This window comes from Malus sylvestris, chromosome 15 (genome assembly GCF_916048215.2).
Source record: "Malus sylvestris chromosome 15, drMalSylv7.2, whole genome shotgun sequence".
NCBI classification, from domain to species: domain Eukaryota; kingdom Viridiplantae; phylum Streptophyta; class Magnoliopsida; order Rosales; family Rosaceae; genus Malus; species Malus sylvestris.
The window spans coordinates 52,342,920-52,370,905 of NC_062274.1; the positions used below are offsets into that span (position 1 = coordinate 52,342,920).

Genomic DNA, 27,986 nt, shown 5'->3' on the forward strand with positions numbered 1-27,986 from the left:
TTGAAGTGGATAAATGGGTTGGGTGCTGACACTGGCACAAACTCCTTAGGGGTAGACTTACTCTTATTATACGTCACCAAGGCGCCACCTGTATAGAAAAACAATTAAAAACTAAATAAAGTGTGTTTGGGAGTTGAGAGAGAGAGAACGTGAAAGAAGCAAGCGGCTGGGGATGATGAGGAGGCGGAGTGGGAGTCGGAGTCGAAGCCGGAGAGAAGAAGGGGAAGAGAAAGATCCATGACTCGCTTAAATACACACACGGAACGGGAAGAGAAAGAGAAGCAAAAATGGGGAAGGGTCCCTTCTCTTTCAAGCGCAGCAGCAGCACCCGGCGCCGCCCCAAGAAGTTCATTGGTCCTCCCCCTTCCCCTTTTCCCTCGCCGCCGCAGCCGATTCGATCTCCTCCCCCTTTCAACAATGTCAATATAAACAATACCAGTACCAACAACAATAATAGTCTGAGCGCGGTTGTTGCTGGCGGTGGCGGTGGCGTGAAGGGGAAGAAGAAGGCCTGAGGAGCCAGGCTTTGGATGCGGTTTGACCGCTTTAGCGGATCAGAACTCGTCGAGTGTGACAAGAAGGCTATTATTCGACGCGCTGCCATTCCCGCCCGGGACTCGAGGATTCTCGGCCCTGTCTTCTCCCATTCCTCCAGCATCCTTGGTACTCCTCCTCCTCCCCCTTTTTATCTTAGTTTGTCAATTATCTTACTTTATATGTGAATTCTCTTCTGGGTTTTGCTGCTGGTTTTTTAATTGTGTAGCCATAGCATGTAAAGATGTATTAGGTGGTTCAGAGACAAGTGTACGTAGATTAGGTTGCTAGGTAGTTAAAGTTTGTTAACTTACTTAGTGACTAAGATAGCCTTGTCTATATATATATGCAGATATTGTAACACAAATGATTCATTCAATACATAACAAGATACAATTCATTTCTCTCTCTAAGATTGATATTCTCTCAAATCTCTCTTTCTCTCTCAAGAATACATATGACAATCAAGAACTTCTTTATATTTTAACATGGTATCCTCGCCGGTGATGACGCCTTCTCGATCCTGATCTGTGTTTCTTTTTGCTTCTGCATTCCTGATCGCTTTGCTCTGGTGTGCATTTCTGCTCTTGATTTTCCTCTCTTTATAGCTTTGTGAGGTTGTGTATCTGCGCAGTTGCTTTCTTGCCGTTTCTGTCTCATTGTGCACGCCAAGTGTTTGATTAATTGCTTCTTCCACGATTTGTTTGCATTGATATCGTCTTCCAAGATATCTCCACAATTGCATTCCTTGTGAGTTGTTTGTCCGATTCGTCTTTCTAACTCCATAGATTTGTGATCGTTTTCTCCTGAATTCTCAAATTCTTGCAAATATGGTGACTGCTGCACAATTACAGATTGTACAGTCTCCAATCACGACTCTCATTTCGAATGTCTCTAATTCTGTAACTGTGAAGCTTGATGATACAAATTATCTGGTATGGAATTATCAGATTCGATTGCTTCTTGAAAGTCATAGTATTTTTGACTTTGTTGCTGGATCTCGTCCTTGTCCTCCTCGGTTTATAGATGATTTGGATGTTGAAGGTGTGGAAACTGAGGAATTTCAGATTTGGAAAATGCATGATCGTGCTCTCATGCAATTGATCATTGCTACCCTATCTTCTACAGCCATGTCTTGTATCATTGGATGTCTTACTTCTCATGACATGTGGACTACTTTGAAGGATCGGTTCTCCACCGTCACGAAAGCAAGTATTTTTCAGTTGAAAACTGAATTGCAGAATATCAAGAAAGGCTCTGATTCTGTCTCTCAATATCTTCAAAGGATCAAGGATGTCCGTGATCATCTCTCTGCTGCCGGAGTACTCTTTGAAGATGATGACATTGTCATCTTGGCACTTAAGGGCTTGCCTGCTGAGTATAATACTTTTCGAACAGTTATAAGGGGGAGAGACAATGTTATTTCACTCAAAGATTTCAGGTCTCAGCTATTAGCCGAGGAAGCTGTGGTTGAAAATACTTCTGTGAGTGATTCTTTTGTGTCTGCAATGATGGCAAATGATACCAAAGGCAAAGGAAAGGCTCTGATGTTGGGCGAAGGGTCTCCTCAAACTCAATCAAAGCCATATAGTCCTACTAGTTCAATCAATGCTGGTTCTTATATTGGTGGTTCTTCTAATCACAATGGAGGGTACAGTTTTAACTACAGAGGCAGAGGAAGAGGTAGAAACTACTATAATTCCACTCCTAGGTTTCAATCGGGGTTTTCCAATTCCAATGCTGGAATACTTGGTCCAGGGAAGCCACATGTCTCTACATGTCCTGACCATGGTTATGATATTCCAACCTGCCAAATCTGTAACAAACGAGGTCATGTTGCTGTTGATTGCTTCCAGCGACATTCTTCTTCTCCTAATCCACCTTCTAGGCCTCAGTGTCAAATTTGTTGGAAATTTGGCCATACTGCCTTACAGTGCTATCATCGCAATGATTTCTCACATCAAGGACGGGCTCCTTCTTCTACTCTATCCGCTATGCATACCACTTACCAACCATCAGCACCTTCAGACCAGTTTTGGGTGGCTGATACAGGAGCAACATCTCACATGACTTCTGATTTGGCAAATTTGAATTTTGCTACTCCCTTCTCTGGTACAGATACCGTAACCACAGCCAGTGGTTCAGGTTTAAACATATCTCATATTGGCTCTAGTACACTCCGAACACCTCAATATGCATTTGAATTACACAAAATTCTGCATGTTCCTCATATTTCTCAACATTTATTATCCATTTATAGACTTTGTAAGGATAACAAATGTCGATTTATATGTGATGAGTTTTATTACTGGATCCAGGACAAGGTCACAGGGAGAATTCTTCTCCAGGGGCTGTGTAGAGCTGGCTTATATCCCATTCCCTTCTCTCTTCCTCAACATCTCATCAATAAAGCTCATCAACCTTCTGCATACAATACCACACATTCCGGTTTTCTTGGTCAACAAGTCAAAATAACGTTGTGGCACCACAGGCTCGGCCATCCTTCCAACATTGTGACTTCTACAATGTTAAAACAATCCAATATCTCTGTGCCTGTTTCTCATGTGTCTTCTGTTTGTAAATCATGTTTAGAGGGCAAATTTTCTAAACTTCCTTTTGTTTTTCCTGCACATAAAACTGTAACTCCCTTGGAGGTGATACATAGTGATGTTTGGGGACCTTCTTCCACTGTTTCGGTTGAAGGTTACAAATACTATGTTACATTTGTGGATGAATGTACCAGGTTTACCTGGATCTTTCCAATGATTAATAAAAGTGAAGTGTTCCATATCTTTGCTCAGTTTTATCAGTTTTTGAAAACTCAATTTTCTGCCCCTCTCAAAGTTTTTCAAAGTGATGGAGGGGGTGAGTACTCTAGTCATCAATTTCAACATTTCTTACTTTCCAAGGGTATAGTTCATAACAAATCATGCCCTTACACCCCTGAGCAGAATGGTCTTGCCGAGAGAAAGCATCGCCATATTTTAGAAACTGCCATCACTCTTCTCCAAAATGCTTCCATGCCCTCTAAGTATTGGTTTCATGCATGTGCTGCTTCTGTGTACCTTATTAATCGCATGCCATGTCAAACCTTGCACATGTTTTCACCCAATAAATGTCTTTTTGGTCAACCTCCTCAAATTTCTCATCTTAAAATTTTTGGTTGTGCATGCTATCCTCTTTTAAAACCATATAATACCACTAAGTTGCAACCCAAAACATCTCAATGTGTATTTCTTGGTTATGCAGGCCAATACAAAGGTTATTTGTGTCTTAATCTTCTTACCAATAAAATCCTGGTTTCTAGGCATGTGTTGTTTGATGAATTTGATTTTCCATTTTCCATTTCTCAGTCCTCATCTCCTCAGTCTCCTAACATTTTCTCACAGTCACGGGTGCCTGTTCCTATCCCTCGGTCCTTACCACCCTTAGTCACCTCTCAAAACCTAGTCATACCTCCTCAACCATCTTCTTCCCTTGCTCCTTCCCCTCCACCCTCAGAATCCTTGCAAACCCTTCCCTCTCCTACCATTGAGCCAGCTTCTCCGAGGTCTACACAGTCTCAAATACCTATTGATCCGGATTTTCAAATCGAACAATTCCCTGTTGTTCTTCCCCTTCCCTCAGTGAGTTTGCACCCCATGCAAACTCGGTCCAAAAGTGGAATCTCAAAGAGAAAAGTGTTCACCGCAACTGTTCAGTCCTCTACACAAGGTAGTGAACCTACTTCCTACAAATCTGCGAGTAAATGTCCTGAGTGGCAAGCAGCTATGCAAGAAGAGATAGATGCTCTTCATGCTCAAAACACTTGGAGTTTAGTTCCTCTTCCCTCTGGGAAGAATTTGGTTGGTTGCAAGTGGGTGTATCGGATCAAAACACATTCTGATGGTTCTATAGCTCGGTATAAAGCCAGGTTGGTTGCCAAAGGCTATAATCAGGAGGAAGGTATTGATTATACTGAGACTTTCAGCCCTGTTGTTAAACCAACAACTGTGCGGTTGATCCTGGCTTTGGCAGCTCAATTCAATTGGTCCTTGCGTCAATTAGATGTCAAGAATGCATTTCTGCATGGTGAGTTACATGAGGAAGTGTATATGACTCAACCTCCTGGATTTCAGAGTGTTGCTTCTTCTTCTCAGTATGTGTGTAAGCTCAATAAGTCCTTGTATGGCCTGAAGCAAGCTCCCCGGGCTTGGAATGAACGATTTACAAGTTATTTACCTGGTTTGGGTTTTCAGTCCTCCTTTGCAGATCCTTCTTTATTTGTTAAACATAATGGTGCTGGTACGGTTGTGTTGTTACTCTATGTAGATGATATTATTCTTACAGGCAGTTCATCTACACTGATTGATGATGTTATTGTGGAATTAACAAAGGAGTTTGATATGAAGGATTTGGGTCAGTTGAATTACTTTCTGGGGTTGCAGGTTTCATATCAATCTGGTGGCCTGTTTGTCTCTCAATCCAAATACATCAAAGATCTATTAAGCAAAGTTGATTTGCAAGATTCTAAGTCCTGTCCTACCCCTTGCTTACCATACCACAGACTTCTTAAAGATGATGGTGATCCTTATCACAGTCCAGAGCAATATAGGAGTATTGTTGGGGCCTTGCAGTATGTGACTTTTACAAGGCCAGACATTGCCTTTTCTGTCAATCAATGCTGTCAGTTTATGCATTCTCCCATGACTTCTCATGTTATTGCAGTTAAGCGTATTCTTCGTTACCTTCGTGGCACACTGGACTATGGTCTCCATTTCAAACCTGGACAATTACATCTGCAAGCATACAGTGATGCAGATTGGGCTGGTGATCCCAATGATCGCCGATCCACTTCAGGGCATGTCGTATACTTTGGTTCCAGTCCCATATCATGGGCTTCTAAGAAACAACACACTGTCTCCAGATCTTCGACTGAGGCCGAATATAGAGCACTAGCTATTGCAGCTGCAGAATTGGCCTGGATTCGTCAGTTGTTATGTGATCTCCATGTTTCTGTTTTCACTGCACCAGTGATATACTGTGACAATATTTCGGCAATTGCTTTATCTTCTAATCCAGTTTTTCATTCTCGGGTGAAGCACATTGAGATAGATTACCATTTTGTCCGGGAAAGGGTGATTCGAGGTGATTTGAATGTTTGCCATGTGTCTTCAAAGGAACAGTTTGCAGATATTCTTACTAAGGGCCTTGCTGCTCCTTTGTTTCAGTCTCATTGTTCCAATCTCATGCTTAGTTCGATCAAGCATGAGATTGCGGGGGGATGTAAAGATGTATTAGGTGGTTCAGATTTAGACAAGTGTACGTAGATTAGGTTGCTAGGTAGTTAAAGTTTGTTAACTTACTTAGTGACTAAGATAGCCTTGTCTATATATATATGTAGATATTGTAACACAAATGATTCATTCAATACATAACAAGATACAATTCATTTCTCTCTCTAAGATTGATATTCTCTCAAATCTCTCTTTCTCTCTCAAGAATACATATGACAATCAAGAACTTCTTTATATTTTAACATAGCAGACCATGATGACCAATGGAAATATGTTTTCTCATTTCAATTGCAGCTAGGGAGAAGGCCATGGTGGTTAATTTTGAGTTTATAAAGGCTATATTACAGCCGAAGAGGTTTTGTTGCTTGATCCTCTTCGGCAGGAGGTTCTTCCATTTGCGGATCAGCTAAGGCAACAACTTCCTCGGAAAAGGCAATCCAGGATAGAAGAAGCAAGTCCACTTGATGAACAAGATAGTGGAATGAATGTTTCAACCGGAAGGCAATGGTTACCTGTTCCTGAAGCCGTTGAAGGTGTGCAGTGTGATCTCCCATTTGAGTTTCAGGTTCTGGAGATTGCATTAGAAGTTGTCTGTACATACTTGAATTCTAGTATGGCAGACCTTGAGAGAGAAGCCTACCCTGTTTTAGATGAACTGGCTTGAAACGTTAGCATCAAAAACCTTGAACTTGTGAGGAGTTTGAAAAGCATTCTTACGCGTTTGCTTGCATGTGTACAGAAGGTATGTTTGCTTAACCCTTCTTCTTTATTCAGATGATTTGCTATGCCGCATGTCTAATTTCAATTATTTCCGGCATCAATAACCTGAGGCAACTTGGAGTTAAAATATTTGTCAATTCATAGTTTTTGTGATATTTCAATTTGTTTTGAAAACTGGAAGAGGTTTTTGGAGCCACTGGTGCCTTAAATAACCTAACACTATCTACTACGAATATAAAGCAGTAAATCCCAGATTGACATAAATAAACCCCAGTTAAGTTTCTCCACAGAATCTGCTTCAAGAATGTTTCATGAATTAGGAACTGAAGCAAACAGATACATCAATATATCAAAGATTGAAATTTGTAATGATAGTGCGCTCGTAAAATGTCATTCAATTCACTAATAAAAGCATCTTTACATTCCTTCTGCATATATTTCCGGTCGCCTCACTGAATAATTTGATTATAGTTGAGAGCCATAGTCATCAACTCTTGTTTTGTTGAGTTACCTTTATCTGTGTTTCATATTTAAGTGACATGGAAATACAATTTTTAATAGCCTTTCCTGCATTCATGCCATATGAAGAATAGCTAAGGTTTCTGGCATCTAAGTCCCAAACTTTAAATCATACCTTAGCCTATGTTTAATACACAAGTAAACATAAAAGGATTTAGGAAATTGAAAATATGATGTTTGAGATGACAGAGTTCCATTTTCTAAATCCTCCTATGGGTAAGTGACATGAAGGTTTGAATAATTTTTTAAAGCATCTCATGTTCTGGTGAATAATAAGATATTTCTGATGATATTTTTATTCCCCACGCTTCCCATAGACTTGTTCTGGACCTCTGGTTTTAGTATTGACATTGTTAGCCTGAATAACTGAGTGGATATGAATTGAATTAATAATAAGTTGCATAGCGCCTCCAGCAATGGAGATGAGATCTTGAAGGTTCAAAAGTTTGCGAAATGGGCTCTGAAATGTATAGGCTTTCATTCTCGTTCCCTAGGCAATAAGGATAGAGTTAACAACAGCTTATCGGTTGAGATCCAACTCCAGTTATCACCATTTAAGGCGTTCATTGATCTTGTTGGTAACCAACTTTCTGGGAAGGAGCGAGCTAGCACAAAGAGGGCTATTGGTTGTTCTATACGGGGGTTCATATTTTGGTTATTTTTCCAAATTTCCCGTTTCGGAACTAATTTTCTTAGCTAGGTTACGATGTGGCCATGATCATGCAAACTTAGAATTTGAAGTGAATTATTTTCAAGTTTTCAATTTCATTGAGTATCGTTTGTTGTGTTTATCAGTGATTAGCTACCATTTTGTTTTTTACTTGTAAATTTGATGCAAGTTGTGCAGATGTCATGTTTTCAACTTGAGTTAGACCTTCTTGCAAATAGATACCATGAAATACCTAGATGCCACATTCTATAATTTGTGTAGTTTTTATATAATTTTCACTTATCGTAATGGGGTGAAGAAAAACAGGTCGGTTCGTGATCCTGTTTTGTAACTTTTCAGGTTGCTGGATAGACGCAAGCATACAGTGATGCTTTATCTTACGCTACCATACGAGGAGCGGGACATCAAGCTCCAATTTCACTGCCAGAAATCAAGAACTGAAAAGGTCTCTGATGGTTCCTTAATTACTAATGTGTCAACAATTTGGGAGTATCATCATTCATGAGGACAATAACTCAGGAATGGCTGGCTACATCCAACCAAGGTATAAAATATCGATGATATTGGAAATATCGGTAGTCCAAAAACACGGAAATTTCGATAGAAATATCGGGATATTATCGATATCGATAAAAATTGAATAAAAACCACAGAAATTGTAAGAAAAACTTGGAAATTTTTATTGAAACTTTGCAGGATGTTTATTTAGTCAATCATCTATTAGTTTATCACAAAAAAATTGGAAGGAAATGCATTGCATGATGGATTTAACTGATTTAAGTTAATTATATAGCGAGCTGACAAACATTGTGAGTAGAAAATATGTAATAATTAATGAAAGAAGTTTAAACACATCATAATCATTTATATATAATGAATTAGTATAATATTTTACACTTCATACATTGCATGGTAAGATACATGAGTGACTTAGTACCATATATAGGTTTAAAATATCGATGATATCGTAAATATCGGTAGTTCAAAAACACGAAAATTTCGATGGAAATATCGGGATAATATCGATATTTTAGACCTTGCATCCAACTGATAAAATAATTGTTCCCTTAACGGAAAAAATGGCGAATGTATGTTTCTTGCATCCAACTTATAATAGTTTTAACTTCCTTTAATTTTATTTTTATTTTTATGAAAGGATGATAATGGATTAGACGAGTTAAATTACATATAAGGCTTGGTCGTCGGACTACAATAGTAGCCTTATATCCCCACACATGGTGGTTAGAAAGAATCAAAACCTTGGGATTAACCACCAACTACAAAGTAGACCACTTCATTTCCACAGAGAGCAATTGAAAAAGGCTAACTCCACAAAAGAACGATCACACGGCCCATATCTATGAAATTTTATTAAATAATGAAAAGAGATGATAAAAGAAAACAATCGGGGTGACGAGGCCTAAACCCGCGATGAGAAGAACAAAGAAACATCAACGAAAACAAAAAAAAGGACAAAACTCAAGGTCACGATCATGGGCGGCATCTGTAAAATCTGGAATAGTAACAACCAGCACAAGATGAGTCCAATACATGGTACCCTACTCAAATCCACTTGACTCGCAAACAAGATAAATGGTCAACTTATGGAAAGCGTCTAGTATTTCAAACCAATAAAGTCGCCTTCGTACTAGTAGTCGGTAGTCCTACTGATTAATGCCTTGTTCATTTTTCTTCCCCGGGCACTCTTGAACGACTTATAACCCAGCGAAGAACACTGTCTACCATTGGAGATAAATTGAGAAAAATCGACACTTATGTGGTCCATTGCTAGGCCGTCAAAGAAGAAGTCTTTCTGTTATGAATTTTATTTTTCTTCTAGATGACTACTCATTTATCTCACAGAATGCATATTTCAAAGAACCTTATTGGAATTGTTGTATTTCTCAAGTTATTCATTTATCTTACAGAAAGCGTATTTCAGGAAAAATTATCTGTGTCACTTTGAGTCGAGGCACATAGCATGCTTTAGTTCTTAAATTGCTAGAGTTTATCCCAAAGAAAACTCCAGCATATGTTATGGATTCCAACAATGTCTTCGTTTGTTTAAGACCCCATTGAATATTAGAGGTGGTTCATCTTATATGCCCGATCCCTGGCTGGACTTGGAAAAGTCTCAAACTCTTCCTTTGGGATAAACGATGAACTCGTATGTTGTTTTGAGAAAAGTCGCCTTCGTACTTCTTAGTCTGTAGTCCTACTAATTAATGTCTTCTCCTTCATTTTTCTTCCCCGGCCCCTCTTGAATGACTTATAACTAAGTGAAAGACGCTGTCTACCATTGAAGATGATAAATTGAGAAAAAGCGACACTTATGTGGCCCATTGCTAGGCCGCCAAAGAAGAACTTATCATGCTCCTTTTTCTCTCATTTCTTGTGGTTTGGATCAAGGCATGTCTTGCTTGGGTTTCTTTGCCCACTCAAAGTGGCTAACTCGAGACCAAGACAGTCACTTTCGAGCCGTTTTCCGGTCAAACCACGGAGATTTAGCCATCGAAAAAGATACCATTATCTTCGTCTCATCGAGAAGTATTATTTTCATTTTTGAATCACTTGATTTTGTTGAGTATTGAAGAAGTTATGAACGTTTAAAGTTTACCCAATTTCCAGTGAGTTTTCAAGTTTTCACTCGGACCAGTCAACTTTGAGGCTATTTTCCGACAATCTCTGGCAACCATTGGGCTTCAAAATGGTAGAATCTTATTCTACACTTTCCTATCTTCATTTTGATATATTATGGGTCAAATTTTGGTTTAGAAACGATTGAGTTACAAAGCTTTGAAAATTGCCCAAACTTGCGCCCAAGAGCTTCGGGAACACTTAACGGAGTTTTTAACGGAATGACCAAAATGATAGATGATGGACAATCTCAGGGACCACTTTTATCGATTTGGAATTTCAGGGACTAAAGTGATGTGTTATGCAAATCTTAGGGACCATTTTGGCGATTTAGCCAACAATTATTGCTATCTACATGCCTGATTACAACCACATGACTTTTTCCTTGTGGATCAAGTTTGAACCATCACTGCCTGGAATTTGTATTGGGGATGCACCATTACTTTTGTGGGGCTGGATGCTGAAAAAGGAAGCTTTTTTCATAAAATTTCAAGGTTGGGCAAAACCTCCTCCTCCATTACGTACGAAGAGGCCATGGAGGATCAAAATTAGACGATTGAAGAGCAGAAATAACACTAGAGCTATCACTTTTCAACCAAAGACAATGTCAACCTAGCTAATATGCAAACTCTACACCAATAATAATTGCAGATAATTCTGCTAAAAAAAAAAAAAATAAAGTTTTCAATTTAGGTTGTATTTTATCTTACAAGTAATGATAGCAGAAACCACCCAGAAAATGACCATGGCAGTTCCTGAAAACTTCATATGTATTAAGTTTAATCCAAGGAAACCAAGGAGGAGACCAAATGATAGGAAGAATAGTAGGCGTCTTGCGAGAGATAGGTCGGATCCCCATCGAAGAGATGTTTCGAGTGTCAAAACCCTGAAAGTAACCAGTAATAAACTTTTCACCATGAACAATCGCAAAATTGATAGACATGCAGAGATGATGAAAATAGAGTGGTCGGCCTTAAAAAATAAACTTATTTCAAGCCTTCCAAATAGTTGCAATAGTAGAAAGACTCGCAAAAATCCAAAGATTATGCAACTGTTGTAAAAAGTGCTTACGCACATAGATATCCCAAAAAACATCAAAGAATCTGAAAGAGACAAAGAGGTACCAAAATGGCATGCTAACCACCTCCAAAGCTGCCTAGATACCCAAACATCTCGTTCCTTTTTTCCCTTCCTAATAAATTAGGAATGAATATTGTCTTCCATTAAAAGAGTTGAATGATGAAAAAAAGTGATGAATTTTATTTTATTTTCAAGGCACAAGTAGTTATTAATTTCATCTACAGAAAGAATAAATGGAAAATTTTCAAATTGACCAAGATGAATTTAATTGATCTACAAATAAATCTTTCGATCTGAGGACTGCACATTCTTAAAAAAGGACAAGTATTTCATAAAACTAATTCAATAGTGTTGTAGAAATGGATGTCCACTCAAATAATGGGCAAGTTGCCCTTCCACTATTTAGCATGTGATTTACTTGTATAAAAACAAGCCTTATGAAACACAACAAAGGGATAGATAGATGTGAAGAGTTCACGGGAAAGAAAGAGAGGAAGGAAGGAAGAGGAAGAGAGAGAATAGAGGAAGATGAGAGGAGATAATAGAGAGAGTTATCTTTGTACTCCTATTATTTCAAATTATAATGAAAGCGCCGCTGCTGCCCCGAGGACGTACTCCAGTCACACTGACTGTAGAGGAACCTCGTAAATTTTGTGTCTTGTTTCATTTATTCCACTGCACCCACAGTCGATTTTACAACACGTTATCAGCACGAGAAGCTCTTATGTCAGTGGAAAGCACAACGCCACAAATCATGTTCACCTCCTTCAACTGGAATCTCACAGATAAGAAACAATTTTCATTTCATCTTCAAATCTCAGTACAATTGATTTTCTTGAAGCAACTATATATATTGTTGTATGACTGTATATCATCCTTTGCAGAAGCAAAATAGTACATACTCAAAATTCGTAAAGAATTTGACAGCAATGTAAACAGCCTCTGAACTCCAACTTGCGGACCTCGGATTAAAATACTTTCTTCTTGAAAGTTGTTCGTCCACTCAATATCTACAACATATCAAAATTTCAGAAAACTTTAACGGTGCGATCGTTGCAGATGTCTGAAATACTAAACCAGTTTCCAATTTCCGCAGAAAACTGGACAGCCACCTTATGAGTACCATAACTCTATTTCTGTAGCTCAAATCGAAATTGTTTCTTCACGAAAGTTGTTTGGTATCCTCTTATCCATATCATACTAAAATTTGAACTAAATCTAACGGTTTGATCTTCTCATAAGTTGCAGACACTTTTGACTCCAAAACTTATGGGAACCGTTTCGACTTTTTCGAAACTCACCGGAGGAGGAACACCAATTGGAACTTATTGTTACTTTTACTTCCTGAGTAACTAAAAGGACTTGTTGTTGTGAAATGAAAACATTAATAAAATAAGGACAATTTGGATGGGTGCCCCGACAGAAGTGAAGGGAAGAAATAATAAAAAATAATAATAAAGTTGATAGTGGGAAGTTGATGAGACCATCACCATTATGAAAAGAAATAATAAAATTATATATTTATTTATGTGCATGGTGTTGGTTTAAAGCCCATGTCACAAGTTCTATTTATTTAAAGCAATTTATTTATAGTGGGTAGAATTATTACCCTTTGCTTTAAAGCTTTGATATTTATGTGAATGGTGCTGAATCAAAGCCCTTGTCACAAGCTTTATTTACTTTAAAGCAATTTATTTACCATGGACGGTTTTACCGCCTATTGCTTTAAGTTTTGATGGTGCTGAATTAAAGCCCTTGTCACAAGCTTTATTTACTTAAATGCAATTTTTATTCATTATGGCTGGAATTACCGTTTATTGCTTTAATTTATTTATTGTACTTATCTTTTGTTACAATGAGTATAACAAGGACCCAGAGTTCCTTGATTAGATCAGAACCTGCAGTTTCTTGATCCTCATCACATAAAATGATAGGACCCGAAGTTCCATCATACAAAAAGATCAGGCATGAAGTCCTTTGATCCTGAAGATCAGGACATGAAATTCCTTGATGAGTACCGTAAGTTTAAAGTGCCGCAGTGCCTCAACTTAACCATAATAAAGGACATAAGAGTCTCGGTTCACAGACTATTAAACAAGGACCAGAAGTTCCTTATGTCCATACTTAAAATGGTTTAGCAGAAACATTTATTAAGTGGGTGAAATTGATTACCAACGCTCTGCTCAAGAAAACAAAATTGCCAATTTTCTACATGGGAACATGTAAACTTTACATAATGCATTATTAATTCGGTTGAGACATATTATCAACCATCAATACTTCTCAGTACAACTCGTGTTTGGGAACTAGCCAAACATTATACATTTACGAGTTTTTGGTTGTGTTATCTATGTGCATGTAAGACTGCCACAACGTACTGAAATGAGGCATCATCGTAGATTAGGCATTGATGTTGAACATCATCTATCATTCAATATTTGGAACCCTTGACTGGGGATATGTCTACCGCATGATTTGCGGACTATGATTTTGATAAGACAGTTTTCCTGCCATTAGGGGGAGAAAATAACATCGTTCCAGAAGAACGATGAGAAAATATCATTCCAGAAGAATGATGAGAAAAGACCGTTCCAGAAGAACGAAGAGAATTTGTCTTATTTTGATTCACGAAACAAACAATGAGAAAATGAAATTGAAATAATTGAATGATGCAACGAAAGTGATGAAATCACATATACTTACTGCAAATGTGCCTACAAGAATTGATGTCCCTGTTGGACAAAATAATGAGACAGTAAATGATTTATCTATTGCACGCCTGAAGCGTGGCAGATTTTTAGACTCAAAAGGTTCAGTTATTCGAAAGAAGAATAATATGGCACTACTGAACTATTGCATTCCCGAAGCATAACTGTTGCATGCCAGAAGCATGACAGTCGCCGCATGGATACACGTCCCATATAGGACAATCCACAGACATGGGAATGTTGATGTCTCATACATGAAGCATAATAGACATATAGGTTCCAATGACTCAACTCCCGGAAGTGGAGATTAAAATCCAAGCTCTATAACGCTCAAGAGGAGGTTATGATCCACATTCTCTCAATTATGACTATCCTGGAAGAGATAGCGTCATGCCCTTGAAGAGGCAATGGATATCCAAAGAAATGAAAAGTTTTTATGCATGCGCGTGCACATGAGAGTATGTGATCACGGATTGATGATAACCAATGGTAATTTTGGTTTTTACAAGTAGCTACTAAATTCATCAATAAGCTGTGTTAATATTAAGTCACGTTCTTTTGTTCGTCGACAAAAGAAAAATTATTGGCCAAAAATGGAGAAAGGCAATTCCATTACAAATTTTGTAAGAACGTGGGCAAATGAACATATATATATTTGAATACAATACAAATAGCCAAATGATGTTAAACCAAGGAGGTTATATATGGGCATTTGTAATATAGTGTAATACACTTACATGATATGACACAAGGTTATAAACGAGTTCATATGAATGGAGAATTATATACGAAGGGTTGTGAGTCGCCCATATTATATCTCCATAAGTAAATCCCTCAAGTATACATGGGAGCAAATTGCTCTGTATAAATTCCAAAGGAAAATGTGTCATGAAGTGTAGAAAACTCTTGAAGGATTCAAATTGCTTGAAGTAAGCCTCTGAAGGGTAAAACATAAAATATGTACTCAATACCAATGGATGATATAAATTGCCTTAGTGAGTACTATCATTATGATATTGTTGCAACATACTAAAATCTCTTGCAAGAGTCAATGACATTAAATTATAACTCTTGAAGAGTTGATGATATTAAATTGGGACTCCTGAAGAGTCTAGAAAAATTATAAAGTGTTGAAGGAATTATTGTCTCGAGCTGCAGATCGAACAATCTACCAACACGAATCTTATCCATGATATTTATGATATTAAAAGAATCATATGGATTGAAGATTATGAGTTGAATACTCATATGATGAAGACACTAAGAATAATCATTTATCTTCGTGAGGGTAAAAATAAATTAATATTTGGTCCAGAAGTACCACATCTTAGTGAAGTATATGCTTTATTGTATTTGGCACAATACATTGAATGAAATAAAGCTTATTTATTAATATCTCCAAGAAATTACAGATATATACATACACATGAGTTAAAACAAACAAATAGGATGGAGCCTTCACAAAGGTTGCTCATGTGAAGCCTCAGTACTCGGAAGTACCCCAGAAGGGGGAGGCACTGGAGATTGATCATGTGGCACCCCAGTACTTAGCAAAACACCAGAAGGGGAAGGCATCAGTTGCTTTCGGAATCTAGCAACGAACCTCTGGTGATCACTTTGAATCCGACTTTCGGATTCCTGCAGTTGGACGAGCTTTCTTTTCATGCTCGTAGAGTAACTATTTGCAAGCACGTGTAACACCCTATTCTCGTGCTTGAGCCCTCTGATCTCTTGTTTAAGACTTGCCACCTCCGCCATCAATGATTCAACTTGGCGAGTTTGAGCAAGTAGGCGTTGGCCCATATTGGACACAGAGCCAGCACACTGAACACTGAGAGCCAAGGAGTCTTGAATGGCCGACTCTTCAGACCGTTCTGAAAGGATCTTGTTATCCCTTGGAGTGAGAAGATTCCTAGCTACCACAGTAGCGGTTATGTTATTCTTCATCACAGAGTCCCCAACCGTAAGAGGACCATTAGAAGATAAGAAGGACGGGCGCCATATATTATCCTGACGCTGCTCGTCTGTATCACTCATAAGACTCAAATCTAAGCAAATGTTAGATGGGCAAGTCATTTTTCAGAAATGATGAAGGAAAAACAGAGGTCAAATAAAATTTCAGAAGTGCAAGAAGGTGGAAATTTCTCAGGCAGCAACTTTCTGAGCATACTCTTGAACGCAATTGATGTCTCTATAAAAGAAGAGGCAACAGAGCCGCTTGTTCAAAGATTGAAGCGACACGGCTCTCCGAATTTCAAAAAGCCAGATTTTCCTGAATAAAGTTCGTTGGCATTTTTCAGACGTAATCCCAGCTTTTCAGATGTCGCGTGCAATTTTGTCAAAGATCTCTGACAAAGTTGAAAACGCGTAAATCTTACTGTTCTATTTACACCACAGTTGCTGACAAGAGTAAAAGCACAGCACCACCACTTGCTATTGAGAAATCTCTATATATGTCGACCTCTGTTCTCCATAACAAGGCAGACCTGCAACACTGCAAGAATACCTAACTCTTCCTCATCTCCGAGAATGCATCTTCAACATAGCATCTCGAAATACTCAGTTTTCTTCCTCTCCGAGAATACCTCTTCAAACATGTCACACCAGAGCAAGATTATCACATATCTTCAGGGACCAGAGCAAGATTATCTCATATCATGCAATCTCCCTGTCCTTTCCTTTGTCCATGTTCTTGCCTGCAAAGACAAGGATAAGGAAAGCAATATGTCGGAACCTCCACTCAAACTCCCGGTAAGGAACCGATTGCCTGGAACCTTTCCTGATTGCTTACCTAGTATTGCTCTCGAGTAGTCATCTTCAACGGTTGGAGTTGGGTCTCCAGTCACCAAGAAGTGATGAACCATCCAAATGCAAGGGTTTGCATTCCACTTCTGCACCAGGGGACAAATCCTACAAGAGAAGATGCCACATATGCATGGGGGGAAAAGCAGTGAAAATACTACTTAAGCAAGGGGAGCAAGTAAGGAAAGTGAAAATGATACATTGAAGCATGTGGAGACAAGCGCAACAAACGCGTGCTGATTCATCCCTGACAAAACTGAAGATCACTTGCCACATGAAGCTCCTCATGGTCCAATTTCATTCAAGATCAAGCCTCGAAGGTCCTTAAAGAAATCACAAGTCCGATTCAAGATCAAGTGTTCACTACTCTTGAATCAAATTCCGCTCCAGATAAAATGAGTAAATTCAGACCTTTGGATGCTAGTCTAGCAGAAAGTCCTACAACCCAGTTCAAGAAAAAGCCTGTGGAAAGTTAACAACAAGTAAAACAACTCTTTTAGCAACTCTTCTTACTAAGAGACTAAAGCAGAACGATCAACGATCAACCTAAATGATTTGAAATCTGGGGGAGATACTCATCAGGGGGAGCATTCAAAACAAATTAAGATTTTAACGAGTCAATCGAAGACTTGTGGCCATCCAAGGGGGAGTGTTGTAGAAATGGATGTCCACTCAAATAATGGGCAAGTTGCCCTTCCACTATTTAGCATGTGATTTACTTGTATAAAAACAAGCCTTATGAAACACAACAAAGGGATAGATAGATGTGAAGAGTTCACGGGAAAGAAAGAGAGGAAGGAAGGAAGAGGAAGAGAGAGAATAGAGGAAGATGAGAGGAGATAATAGAGAGAGTTATCTTTGTACTCCTATTATTTCAAATTATAATGAAAGCGCCGCTGCTGCCCCGAGGACGTACTCCAGTCACACTGACTGTAGAGGAACCTCGTAAATTTTGTGTCTTGTTTCATTTATTCCACTGCACCCACAGTCGATTTTACAACAAATAGATCAATTATTGCAACCACATGCTTTTGACTGATTTACAAATTTTTCCATGACGACTTTGTCTCCCTCTTTGTAGGACCGGATGTAGAAAATGAAACAATTACCCTAATATAAACAAGGAAGATAATGAAAGATTTAGCTCTGAGTACTTATCGAACGGACATTAAGATACTGCCAATCCTCAGACTGCAGCCTATCATCATTTGAACACTTGTTCAAATTTACAATTCTTTAGATTATTAATGGTATTTTATTATGAACACTTGTTCAAATTTACAATTCTTTAGATTATTAATGGTATTTTATTATATAATTCTAAGGTTGAGCAAAGACTTCTCCTCCAATTTTGTCTTATTCCTGCTGATTGACTTATAAATTTTCCACAACTTTGTCTACCGTCTTTGCGGGGGATAGATGTAGAAAAAGGAAGCTCTTTTCATAAAATTCCAAGGTTGAGCAAAAGACTTCTCCTCCAATCATATGTTTCTTTGGAAGAAAAAAAAAACCATCTTAAGACAAATGGAAATAAGATCAGCCCTAGAATATTATGCAATACTAATGTTGAGCTGTCAATTATTATGAATCGAATTACTAGAAAGGCACACAATTTGATTTTAAGTTATGAATCGAATTACTTGAAAGACACAAACTGATTGGCTTTTTGTTCAACTCAGTTTGTAATTCCCACATAGATATGTCTACATAAATGTATCGAAGACTACAAAATAAACGAATAGAAAGGAAATAACCTTAAATACTTAGAAAATATCCAACTACAAAGCAATAACTTGAAAGAAATGCAAAATACAAGAGATAAACATACATGTTTGGACCCATTCGGGCAAACTTTCTTGCTAGTCAGGCAAGTTTGTGCAGGTTGTTGAAGTGATTTGAAAAGAGTTTTTCTTAAAGGAAATAGATACTACATGCAATGTAGCACTCTAAGGGGTGGTTTGGAAGTGATGTGCTTAAAAAAAAAAGCTGTGAGGGTTTTAGGTGTTTGGTAAACTGAAAAAAAAGGGCTTATTTTGGAAGCTGCTGTGAGAATAAGCTGAAATCAAAGGAAAAAGCTAAAGCTGCTATTTGCAGCTTTGGAAAACTGGTTTTTTTTTCAAAGCACACGGAGCTACAGCGCTCCTTTAATGAAAAGACTCACTATCAGACTGTTTTTTTTTTCAAAAGCACTTTTACAAAAAGTTTACCAAACACTCTGCTGATTTATTTCACAACCGCTTATTCTCACAACAGTTTTTTTTCAAAGCACAACAATACCAAACTAGCCCTAAATGTCTACAATGAGACATCTAATTCTAATTTTCTCAATTAAATATCCAATAGTACTAGAGTAAAATAAGGGCATTCGGACATTGTCTACCGCCTTTGTCGGGATGGATGTAGAAAAATGATTTCTGATAAATATAAAGAGTAGGGCCGAGGTTGGAGACCTTTACTCTTTACTAATGTGTTGTGTGTATATATAGCACTCCTCTAAATTACTCATTCCTCACATCCATTACCTACTCCATATCTGTATGGCGAGAGTCATAAGACATGTTTCCCTACTCACCTTTCTTCTATCCATTGCGTCTTTTACACTTGCCTTATGCAATCGAAACCTTAATTCACCACCTTGCAAAGAAAATGAGAGACGAGCACTTCTTATGTTCAAGAAAGATCTCAATGATTCTTCAAATCTGCTTTCCTCTTGGGCTGGTGAAGGCGATTGTTGCAACTGGACCGGTGTTGCCTGCGACAATTTAACCGGTCATGTCCGTGAGCTCCACCTTGCTGGTAATTATGATGAAGAGATTGGTGAGTTCCATAGGCTGGGTGGTAAGGTAAATCCTTCTCTACTCAATTTAAAGCATCTCAGCTACTTGGACTTAAGCAGCAATAATTTTGAAGGACTACAGATTCCCAGCTTTTTGTGTTCTCTTAAAGGTTTAAGATATCTTGATCTCTCGAGTGCAGGGTTCAGCGGAACCATTCCTCATCAATTGGGAAATCTCTCGAGCCTACGGTATCTCGACCTTTCTGACAACTATGGTTTGATGGTCGAGAATCTCGAATGGCTCTCTGGTCTCTCTCTGTTGAAACATCTTGACATGGGCTCTGTAGATCTTACCAACGCATCTCATTGGTTACAAGTAAACACATTCCCTTCTCTGCTGGTCGAGTTGCATTTGCCAGGCTGCGAACTTCATCACAAGCCAAGTGGTATTGCGAACTTGACAAGTCTTAAAGTTCTTGATCTATCCGATAACTATTTCAACTCTACCATACCTACATGGTTGTACAGTTTGGGCCATCTTGAGTCCCTCGATCTTTCTTACAATGCTTTTCATGGTGAAATTTCGAGTTCCCTTGGAAACTTGACAGCCCTTGTTCTGCTTAACTTAGCTGGTAATCAACTTAAAGGGGAAATTCCAAACTCATTGGGAAATCTTTGTAAGTTGACTTATTTTGTTCTATGGTCAAATAATTTCACGGGGAGGGTATCAGAAATCTTTGAAAGTTTGTCTCAGTGTAGTTCTGATCAAATAGCTTCTTTATTTTTGGGATTTAATAGTTTTTCAGGTCATTTATCTGGTAAGCTAGGAATTTTTAAAAATTTAAGTTCTCTTGATCTTTCGTATAATTCTATATCAGGTCCCATTCCAGTGTTCTTAGGAAATCTGTCACGCTTGCAATACTGTACCATTGATCACAATTCATTCGAGGGTGTTGTCTCTGAAGCTCATTTTAGTAATCTTACAAGATTGGATACCTTTACTGCAAATGAGAACTCCTTGACTCTTAAAACCAACTATGACTGGGTTCCTCCTTTTCAACTTTCTGAGTTGAGTTTAGGTTCTTGGCGTCTGGACCCATCAGAATTGCCTACATGGCTTCAAAGTCAAAATCAGTTGTCTGTTCTTAACATGTCCACTACAGGAATTTCAGGTACCATTCCGACTTGGTTCTGGAACATCTTTTTGCACGACTGGGGAGGAACCCTTGTAGATCTCTCTCATAATCAGTTGTCTGGCGAGGTTCCAAACATAGTTTCTGCCAACTGGCTAAAACCAAAACAGCATTCCAATTCAAAAATCATGATTAACTTAAGGTCGAACCGGTTCAACGGTTCATTGCCTTTTGTGTCTTCAGCAATGTCTAGACTAGATCTTTCCAATTCATCATTTTCAGGGACTCTCTCTCACTTCTTTTGTGATAGGAGTGATGTACCTAAAGACCTTCAAGTTCTTCATCTTGATAACAATTTCCTCGTTGGAGAAATTCCTGATTGTCTATTACACTGGCCAAACTTGATAGTTGTGAAATTAGATGACAACTATTTGACGGGAAAAATTCCAAGCTCTATCGGGGACTTACTTTCCCTTCAATCATTGCACTTGCGCAATAATAACCTATCTGGAGAATTACATGTGTCCCTACAAAACTGTAAAGAGCTGTTACTTCTTGACCTTGGTGGAAACAAGTTTGTTGGAAGTATTCCAATATGGTTTGGGCAAAGCTTGGTTGTTCTTAGTCTTCGTTCAAATAAGTTCCATGGCAGCATTCCTGATGAACTTTGTAGTCTCATAAAACTCCGAATCTTGGACCTTGCGCATAACAATCTCTCGGGAGCGATACCAAGATGTTTCCAACATTTGTCATCCATGGCCACAGCCACATCAGATTTGGACAATCGGTCTACAGAATTTGTTACCAATTTTATCCTATTTTCTACTGGGTATAATGATATTGAGGAGTCCTACTCAGAGAATGCAGTTTCTGTGACCAAAGGCAGAGAAGTGGAATACAACACAATTCTTGGTTTGGTGGTTAGCTTGGACCTTTCAAGCAACAAGTTATCTGGAGAAATCCCTGAAGAGCTAACCAGCCTTATTAGCTTACAAACATTGAATTTATCCAATAATCTTCTGACCGGAAGAATCCCTTCCAAAATCGGTGATATGGGAACATTAGAGTCGCTTGATTTTTCCGTGAACCAACTTTCTGGCGAAATTTCTCCAAGCATCTCCAATTTGACATTTCTCGCTTATCTGAACTTGTCCTATAACAATCTGATAGGGCAGATTCCAAAAAGCACTCAACTTCAGAGCTTTGATCAGTCTAGTTATGTTGGCAATAAACTTTGTGGACTTCCATTGGAAGAGCGTTGCATTACAAATGAGGCCATGCCACACGTTGGTGATGAGAAGCACAGAGAAGGTTATTTACTTGAAGACGGTGGGTTCTATCTGAGCTTGGGGCTTGGATTTGCATTCGGGTTTTGGATTGTTCTTGGTTCATTGATGTCTAATGTGCCATGGAGCAATGCATTTTCTCAGTTCCAAAATAGCATTGTGAAGAAGCTCTATGCTGCAATTGTTGAACGTTATTAACTATTTTGAGCAGTTAGAGCGAGTTTGTGTGGTTTGTTTCTACTTTTCTGCTGTACAGATGGAGTGTTACACTGTTGTATGCTTCTTTATGCCAATTTATTTTATCTTTTCTTTGGTTTTTTTTCTTTTCTATAATAAAATTGTAAGATTTGCTTTATAAATATGAAATTTCAGATACAGTCACGAGGAACTATATATATAGAACAAATCAAGGGATTGAGCTGCACAAAAACCGTTGCATGTTAGCGCATCTCTTGCTTGATAGCATTGTTCCCTGCTCTAACTCCTCTGATTTCCCTTTGCTTTCTTTATTACTTATCGCACGTGCCCAGCCTCAACGTCACTTCCCAAACCCTTTCCCAGATTTATGAAAGGTGAAACGTTGAAGGTCGGCCCCTAGGGAACTATTCACCTTGGGAGTGGTTCGGCCATCAAGCTACTTTGTGAGGTAGGGGACCAGATTGGTGACCATATATATATATATATATAGTTAAAGTTTGAAGTGAGCCTCATAACTAATCTCAATTAAAAAAAAAAATTCCTTCCCTTAAAGGGCTTGTGTGTATATATTCTTAAGTAAGATGAGTTTAATTATGATCTCTCTCATAGATATGCAATTTTGTCAAGCATATATGATGCATGAGCTATCTGTCTTCTTCTTTTCTGTGACTTGTTGAAGGTCATAAATATCTATAATCATTGAGGACAACTTACATTACTGTTGACCCTAAAAACTACCAAGCCTACGTGGCGCGCATGCTGAGTAATCTATAAGCTAACTACGTCCTTCGGTGAATGCGGGGCGTGCCAACTCGTCGGCCGAGCTCGGCCGAGAAGTAAATTTGTTGATGTTGCGTTGGGTGCGCGGCTGACTTCTGCGTCTTGCGATTGCGGCCGAGAAAGGAACACGTCTCGGCCTCTTGGGCTCTCGAACCTGAAGACAAGGTTACTATTCTTACGAAGTTCATGAATCGCCGTCGTCGGATTCGGTCATAGTGATGTTATTCGTCAGAGTAAACTCTCGCCGAATCGACACCAAAGTGTAAGGACACAAATACTCAAAGCGAATATAAGTCTTAATAGTGAACGTGGTTCGGCCGTCTGAATGCCGAACTCTAAATCCCACTTGGGAGTATCCAATCATAAAATAACTCGGCGTGCAATGCGCCGAACTCAGTAAACTGTAACACCTCACTTCGCCGAGAAGGCTAATGAGATGACCTCAATCAATAAGGATTCGAAAATCCTTCTCGACCGAGACTTGGATAGGTAACCAACCGTCCTCGCCGCAGTGCTGTTGATGCCAACGGAAGATACTGCCAGACCGGCTGATTCTACGATGACAGAGCTATCTATGCCGACTTAAGATATCACCGGTTGCTTTCACAGTGCTGTTGATGCCAACGGAAGATGTGTCAGCGAAAAGAGAAAATAAAAATCTCAATTTGTTGAGAGAGTTTGCGCATGACAGTTGTGTGTTCAATTGGAGGAGCCTCGAATGTTGTCCGCGACTTTGTATTTATAAGAACGAACTGCATCACCCTCAAGTTGTAGCCGCATCACACGATTCTTGGAATATTACTCTAGGTAGAATAATCATCACTTAATCTCGCTGATTATCCTATACGCGCAATTGCATTAGGATAATTGTCCCCTCATCACTCGTCGGCCAACTGGAAGTCATCACATACATCCTGATAGAATTCTAAATTACATTGAACCATAGATAATCATTATCATCTCCTGATAGAATCCTAATAGAACTCCTTATTTGCTGCATGCAAAATTAAAAACCACCACCTCATCAAACATTGCCAATGATAACCCACGTGTATAGCAAGCCTGTAGGTCTTTGGCTACTCCGAAAAGCCATTCTGACCACATCACTATTTCAATTTAATCTTTATCCCATGCATAGATTAATTGCATGAAATTAATCTAGTAGTAGATGCACTGCCACATGCCGAATATCTCCAATTAATTTGAATTGTAGGTTAGAGATATTATTTGCATCACGATTATCTGGAACAAGAGAAAAACCAAGATAATTCACTATTAAAAAATAATCATTATGATTAAAAATCATAATATTATCTCTTAACAATAAAATTATCTTAATTTCTTCATATGACAATGTGAAGTTATGCACATTTAACGGTCTTGATTGCACGGGCTGATGGTGTAAATTTGGGTCTAAACAATTACACACTACATTTATTGCCGAGGACATGGCCCGATACTCTAAATATCCTGATAGAATTATGTAAAATATATTTTTTAAATTTTCGACCAATTGTATTATAAGTTATAACACTTGATTTATCCCATTATCTTGGCAATGAAAATTTCCACAGCGTGGCCTCGAATGCCCAATAAAATTCCCGCGTTCCTTATTATATTGTGTCACCAAGGCGCCACCTGTATAGAAAAACAATTAAAAACTAAATAAAGTGTGTTTGGGAGTTGAGAGAGAGAGAACGTGAAAGAAGCAAGCGCCTGGGGATGATGAGGAGGCGGAGTCGGAGTCGGAGCCGGAGAGAAGAAGGGGAAGAGAAAGATCCATGACCCGCTTAAATACACACACCGAACGGGAAGAGAGAGAGAAGCAAACATGGGGAAGGGTCCCTTCTCTTTCAAGCGCAGCAGCAGCATCCGGCGCCGCCCCAAGAAGTTCATTGGTCCTCCCCCTTCCCCTTTTTCCTCGCCGCCGCAGCCGATTCGATCTCCTCTGCCCACCAACAATGCCAATATCAACAATACCAATATCAACAACAATAATACTAGTCTGAACGCGGTTGTTGGTGGCGTGAAGGGGAAGAAGAAGGCCGGAGGAGCCAGGCTTTGGATGCGGTTTGACGGCTTCGGGGGATCAGAGCTCGTCGAGTGTGACAAGAATGCTATTATTCGACGAGCTGCCATTCCCGCCCGGGACTTGAGGATTCTTGGCCCTGTCTTCTCCCATTCCTCCAGCATCCTTGGTACTCCTCCTCCTCCCCCTTTTTATCTTATTTTGTCAATTATCTTACTTTATATGTGAATTCTCTTCTGGGTTTTGCAAATTTTATCAAGCATTGCAGCTACATTAGGGTTAGGGTTACTTTATTTGCTGGTTTTTTAATTGTGTAGCCATAGCAGACCATGATGACCAATGGAAATATGTTTTCTCATTTCAATTGCAGCTAGGGAGAAGGCCATGGTGGTTAATTTAGAGTTTATAAAGGCTATAGTTACAGCCGAAGAGGTTTTGTTGCTTGATCCTCTTCGGCAGGAGGTTCTTCCATTTGCGGATCAGCTAAGGCAACAACTTCCTCAGAAAAGGCAGTCCAGGATAGAAGAAGCAACTCCACTTGATGAACAAGTTAGTGGAATGAATGTTTCAACCGGAAGGCAATGGTTACCTGTTCCTGAAGCCGTTGAAGGTGTGCAGTGTGATCTCCCTTTTGAGTTTCAGGTTCTGGAGATTGCATTAGAAGTTGTCTGTACATACTTGAATTCTAGCGTGGCAGACCTTGAGAGAGAAGCCTACCCTGTTTTAGATGAACTGGCTAGAAATGTTAGCACCAAAAACCTTGAACTTGTGAGGAGTTTGAAAAGCATTCTTACGCGTTTGCTTGCACGTGTACAGAAGGTATGTTTGCTTTACCCTTCTTCTTGAGGGATATCATTTGTCATTATTCTCTTTGTTATATTTTGCTATGCTGCATGTCTAATTTCAAATCTTTCGGGCATCAATAACCTGACACAACTTGGAGTTAAAATGTTTTTCATTTCATAGTTCTTGTGATATTTTAATTTGTTTTGAAAACTGAAAAAGGTTTTTGGAGCCACTGGTGCCTTAAATAATTTAACACTATCAAGTATGAATTATAAAGCAGTAAATCCCATATTGACATAAATAAATAACCCCATTAAGTGTCTCCACAGAATCTGCTTCAAGAATGTTTCATGAATTAGGAACTGAAACAAACAGATACATTAATATGTTAAAGATAGAAATTTGTAGTGGTAGTGCGCTCGTAAAATGTCATTCATGTCACTAATAAAAGCATCTTTACTCTCATTCAGCATATATTTCTGGTCGCCTAGTCATATCTGGTTGGTTGTCTGGGCTAGATGCTATGTTGTTTGGCTCACTGAATAATTTGATTATAGTTGAGAGCCATTGTCACCAACTCTTGTTTTGTTGGTGCATGGGATTGAATTTGTGTGGTGCATGGGATTGAGCGTTTAGCTGTTTCCAGATTGTGCAGGAGTAGAAAGAGAAGTTGATACTCTTTACTATTTGACAATATGCTACAAAAAATTTCTGTAAAATGGGGACTGAGCATACATGTTTTATCTGTATGCCACTATTTAATATACATATTTTTATTTCTTTTTGAGTTAGAAGCATGTGTCTGTCTGATTTCAGGTGAGGGATGAACTTGAACATTTGTTGGATGACAATGAAGATATGGCACAGTTATATTTAACAAGGAAATGGATGCAAAATCAACAGCCTGAGGCTTTGTTGGGGCGTTCTGCTTCAAATAGCATCTCCGCACCCTATTTACGTCGGCTTAGTTCTAACAGAAGTGGGAGCTTGGTAAACAGTAACAATATGGATTACGATGACGTAGAAGATCTAGAGATGCTGCTTGAGGCATATTTTATGCAACTGGATGGAACCCGTAACAAAATATTATCTGTGAGTGCTAATTGTTATACCCTACTGTAACAACTTTATACTAAAGAACTTGACTAGTAAGTTCAGTTTACACAAATGCTTCTTAAAGGATCTCGTCCTGGAGAACTTAACGTTTTACAAAACAATACTAAATATCATTTGTCACTGTTAGCTTGCATTTTAATGCAGTTGCATCAACTTTGATTCAGTTCCAGATAACGAATTTTAGGTTAGATTTCTTAAATGTTGCATATTTTCTGTGAGAGTTCTGTGGTTGCCCTTGCTCCTGGAATAATTTGGGGGCTTTGGACCTCTTGTGGGTTCCCAGTTGGAACTAATTTCACGATCATTGGTATATAGAATTGTAATTTAGAAACCACTTAGTTGTGCATGTTAAGCATGATTGGCTATTGTGTTGTTAATCCGTCCTTGAATATTGCTCATGTACGTATCGTGTTCTTTGGATGTAGGTGCGGGAGTATATTGATGACACGGAGGATTATGTCAACATACAACTTGACAACCATCGAAACGAACTCATTCAGCTCCAGTTGACATTGACCATTGCATCATTTGCGATAGCAGTGGAGACCTTGATATCTGGGATATTTGGTATGAACATCCCCTGTATATTATACACCAAGAAGGGGATATTTGAGCCCTTTGTTGGGGGTATTACGGCATTTTCCGTGTTACTCTTCTTTCTCATATTCGGGTATGCCAGGTGGAAGAAGCTGCTTGGTACATGAGTCGAGCCTGTCATCCGTTGTAGACCAGTGGCTTTGTAAGTAAGCTTGTGTTTACATGTTGTATGAGCACAAGGAGTTTTTTAGGGATTTCACGACTTCGTATGCTGCCAGATTCATTTCGAATTACATGGCATGTAGGTTAGTATAGTGTTGTATATGTAAACAGATGAATGAATTTTCTTCGCTCAAAATTAACAAGCGATTACGTTAACAAGTTGGAATTGTTGTTCAA

General features: G+C 38.7%; 2 protein-coding genes and 1 long non-coding RNA gene across 5 annotated transcripts; all 3 read left to right on the forward strand.

Annotated features, from left to right (window-relative positions):
• Nucleotides 1-109: 109 nt before the first annotated feature.
• LOC126602025 (magnesium transporter MRS2-4-like) lies at nucleotides 110-27,986 on the forward strand. Of its 2 annotated transcripts, none has more exons than XM_050268843.1 (4): nucleotides 110-663; nucleotides 25,519-25,967; nucleotides 26,751-27,026; nucleotides 27,476-27,986. In XM_050268843.1, exons 1-4 carry the CDS (start codon nucleotides 531-533, stop codon nucleotides 27,752-27,754), a joined length of 1,137 nt encoding a protein of 378 aa, XP_050124800.1. In that variant the 5' UTR covers nucleotides 110-530; the 3' UTR covers nucleotides 27,755-27,986. The 2 variants fall into 2 exon arrangements, with proteins under 2 accessions (XP_050124800.1, XP_050124799.1); XM_050268842.1 differs by lacking the exon at nucleotides 110-663 and adding an exon at nucleotides 24,490-25,317.
• LOC126602030 (uncharacterized) lies at nucleotides 6,382-8,432 on the forward strand. Its single transcript, XR_007615951.1, has 2 exons — nucleotides 6,382-6,552; nucleotides 8,059-8,432. It is a non-coding gene; the product is annotated as an uncharacterized LOC126602030 (long non-coding RNA).
• Nucleotides 19,456-22,522, forward strand: LOC126602024 (receptor-like protein EIX2). 2 transcript variants are annotated; one of them, XM_050268841.1, is made up of 2 exons: nucleotides 19,645-19,789; nucleotides 19,923-22,522. In XM_050268841.1, exon 2 carries the CDS (start codon nucleotides 20,003-20,005, stop codon nucleotides 22,337-22,339), a length of 2,337 nt encoding a protein of 778 aa, XP_050124798.1. In that variant the 5' UTR covers nucleotides 19,645-19,789; nucleotides 19,923-20,002; the 3' UTR covers nucleotides 22,340-22,522. The 2 variants fall into 2 exon arrangements, with proteins under 2 accessions (XP_050124797.1, XP_050124798.1); XM_050268840.1 differs by having other exon boundaries at nucleotides 19,456-22,522.

Bases quoted from the DNA above. Each gene is read 5' to 3' on its own strand.
- LOC126602024 (XM_050268840.1), top strand. From the start codon at position 19,484: ATGGCGAGAGTCATAAGACATGTTTCCCTACTCACCTTTCTTCTATCC.
- LOC126602025 (XM_050268842.1), top strand. From the start codon at position 24,951: ATGGGGAAGGGTCCCTTCTCTTTCAAGCGCAGCAGCAGCATCCGGCGC. The intron at 25,318-25,518 runs GTACTCCTCCTC...TTTCAATTGCAG, and splicing joins CCATTCCTCCAGCATCCTTG to CTAGGGAGAAGGCCATGGTG. The intron at 27,027-27,475 runs GTGAGTGCTAAT...CTTTGGATGTAG, and splicing joins CCCGTAACAAAATATTATCT to GTGCGGGAGTATATTGATGA.